The 15,359-nt window shown below is 36.8% G+C and overlaps 1 protein-coding gene across 4 annotated transcripts in view; it reads left to right on the top strand.

Moving 5' to 3' along the window:
* NBEAL1 (neurobeachin like 1) overlaps positions 1-14,895 on the top strand; it is an 82,387-nt gene extending 67,492 nt beyond the window's left edge. For 3 of the 4 annotated variants that reach the window (XM_027678392.1, XM_027678391.1, XM_027678394.1), the window contains 11 exons: positions 505-602; positions 895-1,011; positions 1,540-1,629; positions 2,123-2,232; positions 2,798-2,970; positions 3,419-3,513; positions 5,319-5,435; positions 6,077-6,238; positions 7,316-7,464; positions 8,148-8,283; positions 10,855-14,895. In XM_027678392.1, coding sequence (XP_027534193.1) covers positions 505-602; positions 895-1,011; positions 1,540-1,629; positions 2,123-2,232; positions 2,798-2,970; positions 3,419-3,513; positions 5,319-5,435; positions 6,077-6,238; positions 7,316-7,464; positions 8,148-8,283; positions 10,855-10,956 — 1,349 coding nt within the window. In that variant the 3' untranslated portion in view covers positions 10,957-14,895. Of the gene's footprint in view, positions 1-504; positions 603-894; positions 1,012-1,539; positions 1,630-2,122; positions 2,233-2,797; positions 2,971-3,418; positions 3,514-5,278; positions 5,436-6,076; positions 6,239-7,315; positions 7,465-8,147; positions 8,284-10,854 lie in introns of those variants that run through there. The other variant, XR_003533484.1, reaches the window with a different exon arrangement.
* Positions 14,896-15,359: the final 464 nt, after the last annotated feature.

Genomic DNA, 15,359 nt, shown 5'->3' with positions numbered 1-15,359 from the left:
CAGCATAACTTGTAATTTACCTTCAAATAACCAGTACAGTTTTTTTTAAAGGAGGGCTGTTACAGTTGCTTGTCTTTTCTTTCTAAAAGTTATTGGGGTTTTTTGTTAGTTTCTTATTTGCTTGCTTAAAAGCATTGACGGGAAGAGGTTTCTTATGCTTTAGGAGTTTAAGGCAAGTTCCTTATAAAGAACTAATATTGAAGACAAATGTTAATCTGTTAATTTCAAAGTTAAATCTTGGGTGGGTTTTCTGTGCTATTTGTTTCTTGCCTGAAGTATATTAAATTCATTTGATAAGAAAAAAGCCTGGAATTCTTTTGCTTACAGATACACTTATATTTTAAATGAATGCATTGTTTGGGGGCTTTCCTGGGGTAAAGGATGATAATGCTGCAAATAAATTAAGTTTTGCAACATTAGTCGACCATATCAGTTATCAGTAAGTTATTTGGATTGTGAGTTTTTTCCATCTTTCTACTCTTTATCATCCTGGTTGTGATACAGGGGCTGTGGATTTGGATGCTTTAACAGATGAAAAAGAAAGGAAAGCTTTAGAAGGGATGATAAACAATTTTGGGCAAACTCCCTGTCAGCTGTTGAAGGTAATGCTTTTTTGTTCCCACTCAACCAGACCTTTGTGGTTGAAATACAACTGAGTTACAAAGAACTTCTGAAAAAATAATGCTTCGTAAGATAATTGCTTGTAATTTTAGGAATGTTAAGTCTGTGTTACATTAACATTTGTAAAGAACCCATTTTCAAAATAAATTCACTTAAAGAAGGGAAATTAGGTACATAAAAGACTGTTTTCCCATTAAGATTCTGAGTATCTCGTGTATTGAACAAATTAATAAATTAGTCTAATTTGTTACTCCTTCAAATATTGCTTCCTAGGAGCCCCATCCACAAAGGCTGTCAGCAGAAGAGGTAGTACAAAGACTAACTAAGAGTGATACCTCTACTCTGAATCTCTTCCAACACCTCACTGAACTGAAGTCATTCTTCATAGAGGTAGATGTGTTACTTGAAGTTATTTAAAGTCTAGTTGAAACTTCTGATGTAGTCAAAACAAAAGGTCACAACCTAGATGAAAATAAACTTGCTTCCTATTTAAAGAAAATATTTTATAATGCATTGTGTATAAAATGAGCTCTGTCTTTTTAGTTAGCTTCATAGAGGTTGAATCCCATAAATATGTATCTGCTGGATGCTTGTGTGGGTGTTGTTTAAATATTAATTTAGTCACCACACCAAGAAAGCTGAAGATGTCACTGGTGGTGTCGGAGGACTAGTGAGTCCTGAACTTGGTAGCTAAACTCACTGATTTGAGGCAGAGCCAGGGTTTCATTTCCAGTGTTTGGGACAAAGCATACCTACATGAACTCAGTGTGTGTGTGTACCAGTGTCTTAGAGTACTGTACAGGTCTGACACTGATCCAGAGGCTTTGGATCTGACTCTTCACAGTTTCTAGATTTGTCCTTTTGTTCTTGGATATAATCAGATCAAAACCATGTCTTTTTTTTCTTTTTTTTTTTTAGGGAATTAGTGATGGTGTGCCCATTGTCAAAGCTGTTGTTCCCAGGAATCAGTCACGTTCCTTTATTTCTCAGGGAAGCCCAGAGATCTTGGTGAGTTGCATGTGTCAATACTGTTATTATACTGCAGACAGTCAGATGGATGTTTCTGTTACTTCTTCAGAAATGGAACTGTAGTATAATGTTTTTAAAACTTCCTCTGTTAATGTGTTAACTGCTGATGATTACTATTCAAAGAAGAGAAGAAGCAGCAGCTTGAACTAAATGACTGGATTGTAATTAAATGTTTGAGAGGGGTTGGTCAGCTGAGATTTTTCATTTTTGTCTCCTGGCTGTCCCTCCACCCCAACTTCTATGACCTATGTAGAACATACACTATTCTAACTTGCTACTATGTACCACATGTGGATTAACTCATCTGAGCTGGAGTTTTTACTTGTTTGTTAGGGGAGAGTTGCATGTGGTTTTTCCTTTGTGGTAAATTTTCAAGAAGCCTCTACTGGATTTTATGCAAGCTCTATTACCTTGAAGGCAATCAGAAAATATACCTCTCAGTTTCACCATTTTTTTAATCAAACTCTTGTAGGTAACAGCAAGTCTGAACTGCATTATTGGAACTCATGGTTGGCTACCTTATGATAAAAATATCTCCAACTATTTTACATTCATCAGAGATACCACAGTGACAAATCCCAAGTAAGCAAATTATGAGGAGGGGTGCAGATGAATACATCTAAACTAACGGAATACAGCAATTGTTCAACAATCAATGGATTGTTCTGTTTCCATTGTCTGAGTTTTCACCTAGGAATTCACCTTCTGATATTCAGTAATACTACATCTAATCTGTAACGTCATTCTAGTAAAGAGTTGTGTCATTTCAAGCTTCTTTGTTCTTAGAGCTACTAACAATTTTTTTTCTAGTTATCAGTCATAAAAACTCATCTTGAAATCCAAGATGGGCAGTCTTAATACTTTCTTACACGATATCTGGTGGTTTGGGGTTTTTGGTTTTAGAATATTGTTTTTTCTCTTTGATGTTACAATACTTAGTAAGGACATGAGTTATCAAATTGCATAAAAGACTGAAAATATCTAATGTAAAATCTTGCTTCCACTCTGCTGATGGCAGTGAGAGTTTTGCCATAGGTATAGCCTCTTCTATAGATGGAATTTATAAAGGATTTTTAAGGATAAAGGAAGTACAAAATACATAAATTTGAACTAAGGTTACTCTTAACTGCCCATCATTTGCCTACAGAACCCAACGCAATATGAGTGGTCCTTTTGCACCAGGGCTGGAGATCACCTCAAAGCTGTTTGCAGTGTCCCATGATGCAAAGCTACTCTTCAGTGGAGGACACTGGGACAACAGCATCAGGGTGACATCTCTTACGAAAGGCAAGCTGATCGGACAGCACATCAGGCACATGGGTTAGTAACTCTTTGTATTGTGAAATAAAAAGGGTTTATGTGTGTACCTTGTTATTTGGTGGTCTTGGAAAGAATTATAGGCTTCGGCAAACAAGCATGGCAGTTATAAAGGAATGGCAGCATAAGAATGAAAGAATGCTTGAACCATGATTATACATAAGTACTTGAACATGGCTTTTTAGTCACTGGAGTGGTGGTTTAATGTAGTTTCAAAATAAGGCTTGCCTGCTGTTTTTAGGTAGCAAGGCTGAATAGGTCAGGTTGGTACACTTGGCTGCACCATGACTTCATTGTTTCAAAGGTCTCATCAGCCCTTATCACAGTGGAGGATTTCATGCTGATGCAAATCAGGATATGTTGTTGCCAAATTGTGTCCACATCATCAGTCTGTGGGAAATTAGTCTTAAATACCAATGTGATAACTTTCTGTTTTCTTTCCTTTATCTAGATATTGTGACCTGCTTGGCAATAGACTACTGTGGAATTCATTTAATTTCAGGCTCCAGAGACACTACCTGTATGATATGGCAAATAGTTCAGCAGGTATGTTACTAAATGTGTACTCTGAGAAACAGTTTGTGAATGTATTTTTGTCCTTCTCTGTTTTGCTATGATATTTTGTTGACTTCCCTTCAGGTTTGCAGGGAAGATAGTCCACTAAAATTGATTAGCTTAGTAATTTTACTCCCATTGTCTTCTCTGTTTGAAAAACTATCCACATTAGTTACTATATAGGTGAAGTACACTATTTTAGAAGCTCTTTTAAAGATTTTGTAGATTATTTTCATGGTAGGAAAATAGGAATGTTACATTTCTAGGCAGTTGTTCACTCCAGTAGTTGCATTTTAGCACTGCCTTTTCTCTGTGGAGAGTATTGATGTCTACAATAGGAGCTAGTCTATGACCTGCATTTACACTGGCGTTTGAGAATTCTTTCATATTGGTCTTGTGCTTTCACACAGTGAAGGTGGTTTTGTGATCCAGGCGTGTGCTTACACTAAAAACGTGAAACCATTTCCATTGTTATGCATTTAAAATATTCATTTCTGATTGCTACATTCCAGATATACAAGTAGAATTAACTGCCACAGGGGAGCTGTCATGTTTTGGTCAGGTCATGTTGTTCTTATCATTGAACTGAAGTCAGCACATTAAAGCAGCAGAGTGGTGCATAACTGCATGTGTTTTTGTGGAAGCCATCTTTATGGTGGGAGTATTTACAGTTCTTTCAACTGTAGTAACAGTGCATGATCAAAAAAAAGTGAGACCTTAGAGCTCATACCAGTATTTTTTTTGTCTCAAGAGGGGATAAATGTTGGAAAATTTTTAGTTTGTCCTTTCAGTGTGAGTTGAACAGTCATCCTCTGGAGATTATCTTTGTTTAGAATTACTTTTTCTTAAGATCCTAATGTATTTTTTGTTTAATAGATATAAGAATGATGTTTTATGTATTATAAATTCTTCTTTTGAGAGTTTTATCTTGGTCTTTACAAAGTGGCAGCAATGGACTGCATACTGGCAGCTCCATTCTAATTGTCTTCTCTGCACTGTCACCTTTCCCAGCCCTGTATTTTGACACTTGTTCTGTATTCCTGCATGCTTCAGGCTTTCAGGGCTTGGTTGGCACTCAAATTTTTATCAGAGAAATGAGAACATATAGTTCTCTGCAGAACTGTTTACTGTACCTTCTCTCTAAGTACAGGTCTTGCCTTAGAATCGGTTTGAGAATGTCTGTGTGTGCTGGCAGTACGTTCCCTGTAAGAAAAGTTGTGATACCCTGCAGTTATGTGGGAAAATTACTATTCTTAATGAACATTGTTGCAAGATTTCCTTTGCATATCACACTGCTGGTAGTCACTGAGAAGGATTATTTCCTTACTTTTCCTTAGAAAATGAAAGGATTACTATTATTTTAAGCAAAATAGCCTTCAGCTTCTTTAAGCTTAGCTGTGGAGATAGTGCTTGATTCCAGGGTAAACTGTAAGAACTGGACAAGCCCAGATACACAGGTGAAGAATAAATGTGTGGATGGGGGGGTGAACAAGTCCTGTTAGGACTGCTCACTGTGGCCCTTGCTCTCCTGAACACCTGAAGGGATAGAAACAAGACAGCTAAGTAACACTCTCTCACACACACAGAGTAACTGCATGTTTGTTCATTCTAGTGATTTCAGTAAATAGGGCTGCTGACATAAAAGGCAGTAAATTAAAATTGGAATGGCTGAGTTATACCTTTGGTTTTGGCCTACGTCAAATACACACCTCTCACAACTGAAGATACCAGAAATTCATTTTTTGTTTGTCCTCAGCTGCAAGAGAATGTGTCATTGCACTTTTTGTTACTCTCAGGGAGGAGTGCCTGTAGGCCTGGCACCTAAGCCATTACAGATCCTTTATGGGCATACTGATGAAGTTTCGAGTGTTGGCATCAGCACTGAACTTGATATGGCCGTGTCAGGATCCAGGGTAAGCATCTTCCTACTTTTCCCTTTTTTGCCTCTTCTCTACTCAAACCGTAGAGCACACTTGAAGCTGATTAAGAAAAATACAAAAAATGTCACTATTGCACAATTTTTTTCTTCAACCTTGCACAGTAAGAAGATATGTGCCATCTCCTTTGCTGCCTGCTTACCTCGGGCTGTCTCAAACTGCTGTGCACAGCATAGGCCTCACCTATTATGTGGTGTTACTCTGCACAGATGAGCTTTAACGTGTGTGGACTTCCTTTAACATGTGTGGAATCCTCATAGCAATAATTCTGGGGCAGTTTCTTCCCTGCTCTGTTAACCCTGTGCAGCTTGCTCATAGTCTGCCTTACTCTACTACGCTGGCAGGCTGCTGAACTCTGACTTTGTACTGCACATAATGCCTACTCGTAAATGTGACGTATGAAATGGCTGATTTGCTGCCTGCCCTCCCCCTCTTGCCCTGCTTGCATTTGGTTTTTGCATATGGCTATAGCGCGTGGTCTTGAGGGAAAGGCTTCTTTGTCCTTATCTCCCATTAAGGATTTGAGTGCTTTCAAAGTATTCCCTGTATCCTCGCTGTATAAGTGTTGTGGTAACTTACCTGCTGAGTAACAGTTTGCCTCGATTTGGTTGCTGCAGGATGGCACTGTCATTGTCCGCACTATTCGGAAAGGTCAGTACGTGAGGACTTTGCGACCACCTTGTGAGAGTTCTCTCCTGCTGACTGTTCCCAATCTGGCTGTGTCCTGGGAAGGACATATAGTTGTCCACACCAGCGTAGAAGGAAAGACTACTCTTAAGGTACTTAGGTTCATGGAATACCTCTGTTTCTGTCACTGAAGACTTTAATCGTAAATATACCAACTTTTTTCCTAAGGGAAAGGCCTTTTGAGCATGCAGTGTCTGTTTCCATATTTTTTGAATTTTTCTAGCCAGTTTCAATGAAATTTGATTAAAAGATAAACCGCAGGCATATTGTGCTCCTGTGAGTTTCGTGAAGATCTCCAAACACGTGCAAGGAAGATGCTTAAGCATAGGCTAACAAATGTTCCTGGGAAAGCTGCTTTGAACTGGAAAACTAGGGGAAACAAGTTCCACTGTGCACAGAAACAGGGGCTTATAAGGGAAGCAGTAAGTTCTGTGTGCAAGATGCTCAGTGACTACAGTTTCTTAGTTTTGGATTGGAGACATAAGGTTCACTGGTAGCTTATTCTGCCTGTTGAGGAGCTGTGTAGTTGCTTTAATAAGGAATCAAGTTGTGATTTCTAGGAGCATAGGAAATTTCTTGGTAGACAAATTTTTTTTACCTAGGCATACTAGCTACATTGGGAAGATGGGGAGAGAAGAGACCCAAGGTATTGTCAGGCTGGAAGAATTAAAGACACTTTTGTTAGTTTAGTGTCTTTAATCCATCAAGAATTTGTTGCCTTGTCCAGAAAATGCTTTTAGATCTAGTGCTCTAGAAATATACTTGTTTCCCTCTGCTTTTCATTTTGGGAGGGGAAGGGGGGGAGGAGGGTGGTAGCAAGGCTGAAGATGTGAAGATGAGTGCTGTCTTCCTTTCTTCTTCCTAAAGAAAAATCCTTATGAAATAGGGACCTGTCTGTTAAATCCATGATGTTTCCTGGAGATTTGGAATTGATTAAATGGATAGGTAAGATGTTACAATGTTACTTAAAGAGGTGACTTCAAAAATTTCCTTACAGGACCTTGCATCCATACTCATTGAGTGTAGAATCGCTACTCTTGTATCATTCAACAAGGAGACTGTTTTCAACATTGTCTGTGGGTTTGTTCCTGTTAGTGAGTTGAGGATACAAATGCTACACTCTTTATCCTGTCAGTCCTCTGTGACATACTTATTTTTGATCTATTCAGGATAAGAATGCATTACATCTCTATTCTATCAATGGAAAATATCTGGGTTCTGAGACTCTGAAGGAGGAAGTGTCAGATATGTGTGTGACTGGCGAGTATATCGTGATGGGCAGCTTACAGGGATTTCTTTCCATACGGGATCTCTACAGGTAATGTACCACCATCAGTAGTTTATTATTGAGGTACAAATATAAGGGCTTATTGAAAAATGGCTGTATAATATGGACTTTGCTTGGTGCGATAGGCAATTCCTGTGTTCCTGAAAAAACTTTTTGGGGAGAATTAAGACATGGAGAAAAATAAAATAAGAGGTTGTAACAGACCTCTTTCTTCGCAGACGTTTATCCCAGTTAGACACCTAGAACTCACAGAATTCAGGAGGAGCTGTGTCTGACATTTGCAAACTGTGATTTTCCTCTGATTAGTGACACGGAGCTCAGCAACTGCAGGATCAAGTCTCATGTTGTTCTGCACTGAGTTTTAAGCTCCACTTACTGCTACTCTCTGTAGAGCTCCATTGTTCCTCAGAATGGGAGTGATCTTTGTCACTTAGGCAGCTGTGGTACTAATGTTACTATATTTCAGTGAAAATGTCTTAGCTTACTGGTTTACCCATCAATGCCTTTACTTGTTATTGAAGCTCTCTCCTGGGATATGATTACATTGTTCTGTAGGAGTTTACAATAATGGAAATTGCAAACTGGATCCTTGAGAAAGTGTGTTTTATAGTGCATCCTGTGGACAGCCATTTGAACTGCAATGTGATTCTTTGCAGTATGTGCAAACAAATACATGATGTATTTTCTCTCTGTGGTTTTTTGGTTCATTTCAGCCTGAGTCTGAGCATCTCCCCCTTAGCCATGCGACTGCCAATTCATTGCATTTCTGTCACCAAAGAGTACAGCCACATCCTTGTTGGCTTGGAGGATGGCAAGTTGATTATCGTTGGTGTTGGCAAGCCAGCAGAGGTAAAACCTACCATCAAGAACTTTTTCTACCGAACAGTGGGAAGTTCACTTATTTCTGCTTTCCAGTTGAGCAAGAGGTCTCCTCTATGGCAGGGTAAATTTAAGAGCAAGTTTCAGTTTTCAGTGGGAAACAAATAACTGTTGAGACTGCTCTACTGAAAGTTCTCATTAAGAATCAGAGGTATATAGGGATTGCAGATGGGAAGCTCAGCTGGACTAACTTCCAGACTTTATCACTCACATCTGAATAAGCAAAGTCATAATAGCTAATCTTTTCTGAACGGGATAGTGTTGTCAGCCACTTCTTGATGAAATAATTTCCCTGAAGAAAGTTGGAAAAAAAGAGAGCAAGCCACTTTGTTTATTTTTATGGTTTCTGTCAGATATCTTCTAATATGCATTGACTGACATTGGGGGGGAAAAATATTACTTCTTTCTGTTTAAAGTCTCTAATTGCAATGCACAGCGAATCACTTCTGTAGGTTCCCAGTATGCTCAGTGCTCCATATGGTGAATATAAACTTGTTGGTACTGCATATGCAATATCAAATACAGAGCATCCATCTGTCAAATAGATATGCCCAGTTTTTCTTGTGCAAAACATAGGTTTTGCTTTAAGTACTTCTTGTGATGACTTTCAAAGTACTTGAGTTAGCTTAAACCTGCTTCTCTTTATAACTGGATCTCTGTTGTGCTGCAATGTATTTATTTGAAAATGTGATTATCACTTTTGCATGACCTTTAGTACACGCCAGAAAAGTGTCTTAATTTAATTTTATATTTTAAATGTGAAAAAAGAGAACTTACTTGTCAGTATTTCAGTATGTTTTAGCTAGGAGATACATAGTTTAAGACTGGAAATAGGCTTCACACAATGGTAGTCTAATCTCGCTTACAGCAGATGCGGTGGGGTTGGTTTTCACTGACTTCCAGTTGAACAGCTTTTATTCTATTGTAGAATTGACAAAGAGCTGATTATGATGTGGTTAAACATATGTTTGTAACAGCAGTTTTAAAGTCACTGTCATTTCTAAGCTTCCTATTCCATAGAAAGATCTTTTGTAGGCTGAAATTTGTATGTATCATTAGACAGAAGGCTTTTTGTTTTCTTATTTTCAGTTCTTAATCATATCTATTTTTCTAACTATGCAGAAAGTGTTGTTTCAAAGACTGGTTTCCTTTTATGACTGTAGAGGCTTTCCAATGATTCTTTTTCAGGATTTTCTGTTTATATTTCAGATGATCTTCAAGTTAATATCCATGTAAATAGATTTTTTTTTTTAAGCACAAACATATAAGGAACAACATTATGTCCCAGATTTTCTAGTTTTCTATAATGGCATCAATCAATATATTTGAAAAGTGTATGTATGTGGGGTGTTTATTTGTTGAATAATTTATTTTTAGTTGGGAAGGAATTAATTACTAGAATTTTATCTGTATACAGAAGACAGTGTTGTAGTTCTGGCTTTCGGTGGTGATACTGATCCTTAGGACAGAGGATTGGATCCATAGGAGTGACCTTCTCTAATGTGCATAAAGGGAAACGCTGCTTGGTATTAAGATTGGCCTTTAGTGTTTCTACATTGGCAGTATCTAGTATGAAGTATAATAAATCTTCTTGTGTTTTTAACAATTACTTAGCTGGTTTGGATGTTGCAGAAGTCTGGGCAATTATCACCTGTTAGTGTTAATCCTGGTCAGCACTGTGCCTTTTCTAGAACACTGCTGCTGTAATGATACAGTTCTTAAGCTTGTTAAATTTGTAGTAGTAACTGGGGGGAACTGTTCCCGAACTTTTGTTGTTAAGGCATGCATCTTGTTTACTGAACTGCAAGGAAGTTCATAACCTAATCAGCTGCCAGGCTGATCACTACTGGCCAATCATCAACCTTGTACTTTGGCAGTAAAATAGTTTCTTACAAATTGTTGTCAGATTGCAGACCTACCAGATTTAATATGGCCTCTGGTTGCTTGTTATCTGTCTTAACTTATATAGTACTCAGTGTGACTTACTTCTGATTTAAATTTTGCTCTGAACACTTCACACAGGATCTTTGGAAGACTATAAATTTGACAGCAGGAGATAACCTTTCTCTTTTTCCTTCATTCTGCCATCGCTGTCTTGCATCTTGGTTATCTTTTCTTTTTCACTTCTAGCACTATTTGAAATCTCTAAAATAAAACGTCCTTTCTTCTCATTTGATTCATTCTTGCTTGACATCCACTTCTTTTTTCCCTTCCTATCAAAATAGCAATCTAAACACTGTTTTTAGGCCATTTGAAGTAGGTTAAACATATAAGCGTACATTACTTGGCAATATCCCTTTAGCTGTTCAAAATCAGAGAAGACTGTGGTTAGTGTTTTGTGTGTTGTTTTTTGTCAGTCCCAAGAATCATCCCTAAGTGTTACTTCTGGTTTGTTTTCAAATAATTTTTGTTGATATAGTTTTGTTTATGCAGTACATTGTAGTGTCTGCATTTCACCAGAATCAGTGTCTGAATTCCTTTTTAATTTATCCACCTTATCCCTTCCCCCTCCTTTTGTTTCTCTGAATTACTTTTAAACAGATGCGCTCAGGTCAGCTTTCCCGAAAGCTGTGGGGATCAAGCAAACGGCTCAGCCAGATTTCATCAGGAGAGACTGAATATAACACTCAAGATTCCAAGTGATTGCTGCTTCTACCTTCTCTCACGGATTCCAGAAACATGTTTAATCTTTTTGTCACTTTAAATGTATAAATATGTAATCAGGGGCTTGATTCTTAAGTCTATTGACGAAGAACCTATGTTAGAGGTATAGTAGTAAGCATATGTACTCATGCAAGTTAGCTTGCTTGCATATTTTCCCTAACTGTGTTGACTTGGTCACAGCAGTATCCCTCTCTCAACAGCTGCTAAAACTGTGTTTTGGGAGGGGAAAGAAACCCAAAACCCAAGCTTACTAATTGAAATTAAGATAAGTAGCATTTGATTTAAAGCTGAGTAGGGCCAGATGCTCCTTGATCACAAAGAAGGTATTTGGCTTTGCTTTGACAGCATTGTTATTCCCCAATAAATTAAAATTCTGGCAGTTGCAATGGTTGGATTCAGAATTGGGATAGCTAACAGTTATGACCTTCTCAATATGTTTTTTAGCCCAGTGAACATTTTATTGCAATTTGTTCATCTAAATGGCTATTGCTGTCTTCTTTTGTGCAGTTCCAGTTTTAGGTTGTTCTGCAAGGAACATCTGTGTTGCACTACTTGATTATCAGAGATTGTTTAAAGTACAGACATGAATAACTTAAAAGGAGTTGAAGGTGGTGAAGGAGCTGAAGGAGGTAGGAAATACTTGCTGCTGAAAATTATTTATATTGTCAAGTAGACTAAGACACGCACCAAGAAATCCCATGGTATATTTAATATCTTGTAGAAATACAGAGGAAGAATCATTATCTTATATTGGTCAAAGATCAATCTGCTTCGTTAGTAAGGCAACTCCTGCAAATAGAAGATAAATTTCCACTGCAGAATCATTATGCAACATTGCAGCACAATTTAATTAAAAATAGCACCTGTTTGTTTCTTGACTTGGTGTTCACCAAACCAGTTGTTAGCCATATTTTTTTCTGTAAAAACAAGCAGGGAAAAACAGATGAACATTTTGAAGATGCATTTAAGACCTAGTAAAAGAAAATACTAGATCCTTACATGTGCTGTATCCAATTGCATGCTATGTTTTGGAGAAGGCATTACTGGTTTTTTGGTTTGTTTTTTTTTTCTTGGTTTACCAATATATGATGATAGAAGGGTGTGCATTTTCCTATCATTCTGACATTTTTATAATGTTACTGATTTAAATGATAAACCCCATACTGTTAGAAAAGCCTGGTGCTGAGGGAAAAATACGAATTTTTGGATCAGTGTGTGAAGGTGTGTGTATGTGTATATATGTGTGTATGTGTATATATATGTATATTCATGTATGTATGTCTATTAAAAGAGAGAATACCATGGGATAAGGGGAGTATAGATACAAGGCTGAACTATAAGTGATTGTTAGATAGCATGTTCCCTTTTGGCTACCCCTTCCTTCCCTCTACCATCACTTTTCTTGTTATTTTTTATTTATTTATTGAAATGGATGTGTGTTGTATCTCTTATAAATGTTATCAGATATTCCCTGTGGCTGGGGAGTTTTTGAACTACCTGAGGAACTCCATAATGTATAATCTCATTTCATTAACTTTAAGCACAATATTTATTAACTTTGTAGAAATAGTAATACCTCTTTACCCTGCTAAAGGATAATCTTTGCAATTTCTATTAGTCTCATTAAAACTGATTTCTCCTCCTCAATTTCTTTACTGGAAAAAAAATCCCTCTTAATGACTGATTAGTGTACTGTGTAAAGAAAGTTGTGTTGCTTTTTCTTAACTTTTGTAAATGAAATAATAAATCAGACTAGTGAACAAGTGGGTCTATGCATAGTTGCAATATTCTAACTATCACTGTGACAGACTGGATTGTCTGGAAAGTTAGGAGGAAGTAAGAATTATTTCCCGAGTTACTTGCCAAGAGAGGATTAAATTTCCAAAAGTACAGCGGTGTGGTTTCTTTTCATACTCCATGTATGTAAAAAAAAAATTTACAACCACATCCCATATTTTCAAATAAGCGATAGAGAACTGAAAAATACTATTTTTAATCAGTTACCTATCCAGTAAGAATACTGAGGATACTCTGGAAGTATAAAGTTTGTACATGAGAATGTGAAGTATGTTTGTCCATTATAATTTCATGAAGAAGGCATTTCAGGGGAGCTCTTTAGAGAGTAGTTTAGAGGAATTTCAGCTCAGAAAGTGAGATTTTTCTGTGTTATGGGAAATTGAAAAACTCAGTTGGGGCATTGAGATGATGTTTTTTGTAAGTATGCATATATGTTGTGTTTAAATGCATATATGAGGCTAAGTGTTTATTTGCAGGGGAAGGGGTCAGGAAATTATGATGTTTTGGGCTAGCAGAATAAAGTGGAAAAATGGAGGAGATGGGTCTTTCCTAGTGTTTGGTGAGAGCGTAGTTTTCTTTTTGGTACTTGCTTAGAGAGGTTTGCATAAGGGTTTGAAAACATCCTACTGTGGGTTAGGTATGTTTATACAACAGTTGAATTAACATTTTTAGTAGTTTAATATTAAAGAATACTGAATACAGTGTGTCATTTTAAGTAAAATATGTTGCAATAATTGGGGAGGAAATAGTTTATGATGAAGACCTTTGACATTTCAATACCATCATATCAGTGCATCACAAGCATTGGGTGATCTTCACAAATACATGGGACAGGTTTAAATGTGGACAGTTCTTGGGCTCTCAAACTTGAGGCTAGTTTGTGCTCAGCACAAAGCAGCTGCAGAATGAGGAGGGGGGCAGATGAGCTCTGAGCTGCTTTATGCTCCAGGAAGAGTGGCAACATCCATTGCCTTTTGATCTTTTCTCTGGTCCTTGAGGGATGGAAGGTATACACCATCACACACTTGGTGTCCTTGCCAGAGGCCTTCTGGAGAGACCTCCATAGGTTTGAAGGTCTGCACTTTGCCTTTATCTAAAACCAGCTTTAAGTAAAAGATAAAAGTCGTAAGTGTGAGCATTAGCTGGCGTGTTGTTTCTTTTGATTTTAACTTATTTGTATAAAAAGTAGAAAATAATTTTTTAAAAAGAGAAAATAATTTTTCTGATCAGTTGTTTAGGTGGGTTGATTTGCAGTCTGTTATGCAGTGCACTGTGAATTAGTGAACTGACTTCCATAGTTCTTCAATTTCTTCAAGTCAATAAAGCTTAGGATCCCATTTTGTTTGTCACATAGTATTGGTGAAATAAGATTATTCTTTGGTTTTGAACAAAGATTTATTTAACTGTAAAAAGTACAGCTGTGAGATGAGAATTCCAATTAAGAATTTAGAATAAAAAAGTCTTAAGTGACATTTGTTTCATAGCACTACATTTGTCACCATCTTCTTGGTGATACTATTTTTAATTTTTGGAGAAACTCCCAATTATTTATCTATGTTTAAGATGTACTTACCTTTGAAGATGATTAAGTAGGAGTGTAAATATATATATCTAAAAGAAACTGAAAACTGACACGCTTTTCACACCTGTACATAAATGAGATCAAGTAGTTAGCAGTATTGAATAACTTCTCCATAGCACAGTTTTGAGCTTGGATACCAAAGGATATTTAGAAGACATCTCTCCTTTATTTCAAGTAAAATGTTTGCTAAATTTCTCTTTATCAATTTACCTAAAATTCATGATAGTATTTTTAGTTGTCTTTTTATATATAGTGAAGAATCTCATCTAGTCTTTGCTGATTTTGTACTATACAAGCATACAGAAAGTGAAGTGCTTGCTCTTCAACTTAGCATTTGACTTATGCAAGTTTTTCTATATCAATGTACTTGTTACCTATTACTTGCTCATAGGATATCTAGAAACCACGTCTTCTATCATCCAAGTACCTTACCAGCACAAAATAATAATCTCAGTGTTAAACTAATTACATTTCTCCTGATGGTTAATACACATTGTGGAAATTAGGTTTTACTAAGCCTGTTTGATTTAAAAAGAAAGAAAAAAAAAAAAAAAAAAGAAAAAAACCCCAAAGCAACAGAACAAACAAAACACCCACAACTCCACAACTTGCACCCAAAACCACCAAATTAACCTATACCCCCATTACAATTATTTTGCTAATCTGCAACATTGATATAAAGAAGCTTTTTTTTCCCCTCTGGTATATTTTAGATCATGAATATTATCACAAAACAGGTTTATCAAAGTCTTCACAGGCTTTAAATAGCCTAGTCAATTGGCTGTTTTATAAGGATCCTTTTGAAAGTTGTATTTCATTGTCCTTTAAATGAAAGCAAAGAACTAAGTTTCTGCACTGGAAAAATTCTATATGGGACTAGTAACATTGGTCTGCTTTAAGATAGTCCTGCAGGAATGATAAATTTATTTTTATCTGTAATGCACAATATTAAGTAGGTCTTTTAACTCTTGCCTTAGTCAATGGGAGCTGTATACCTCACTTC

The sequence above is a fragment of the Neopelma chrysocephalum genome, unplaced genomic scaffold, assembly GCF_003984885.1.
Source record: "Neopelma chrysocephalum unplaced genomic scaffold, ASM398488v2 Primary Assembly neopelma1_44, whole genome shotgun sequence".
NCBI lineage: Eukaryota > Metazoa > Chordata > Aves > Passeriformes > Pipridae > Neopelma > Neopelma chrysocephalum.
The sequence above is the reverse complement of the archived record's forward strand: the minus strand, read 5'-3'. Positions and strand labels throughout refer to the sequence as shown.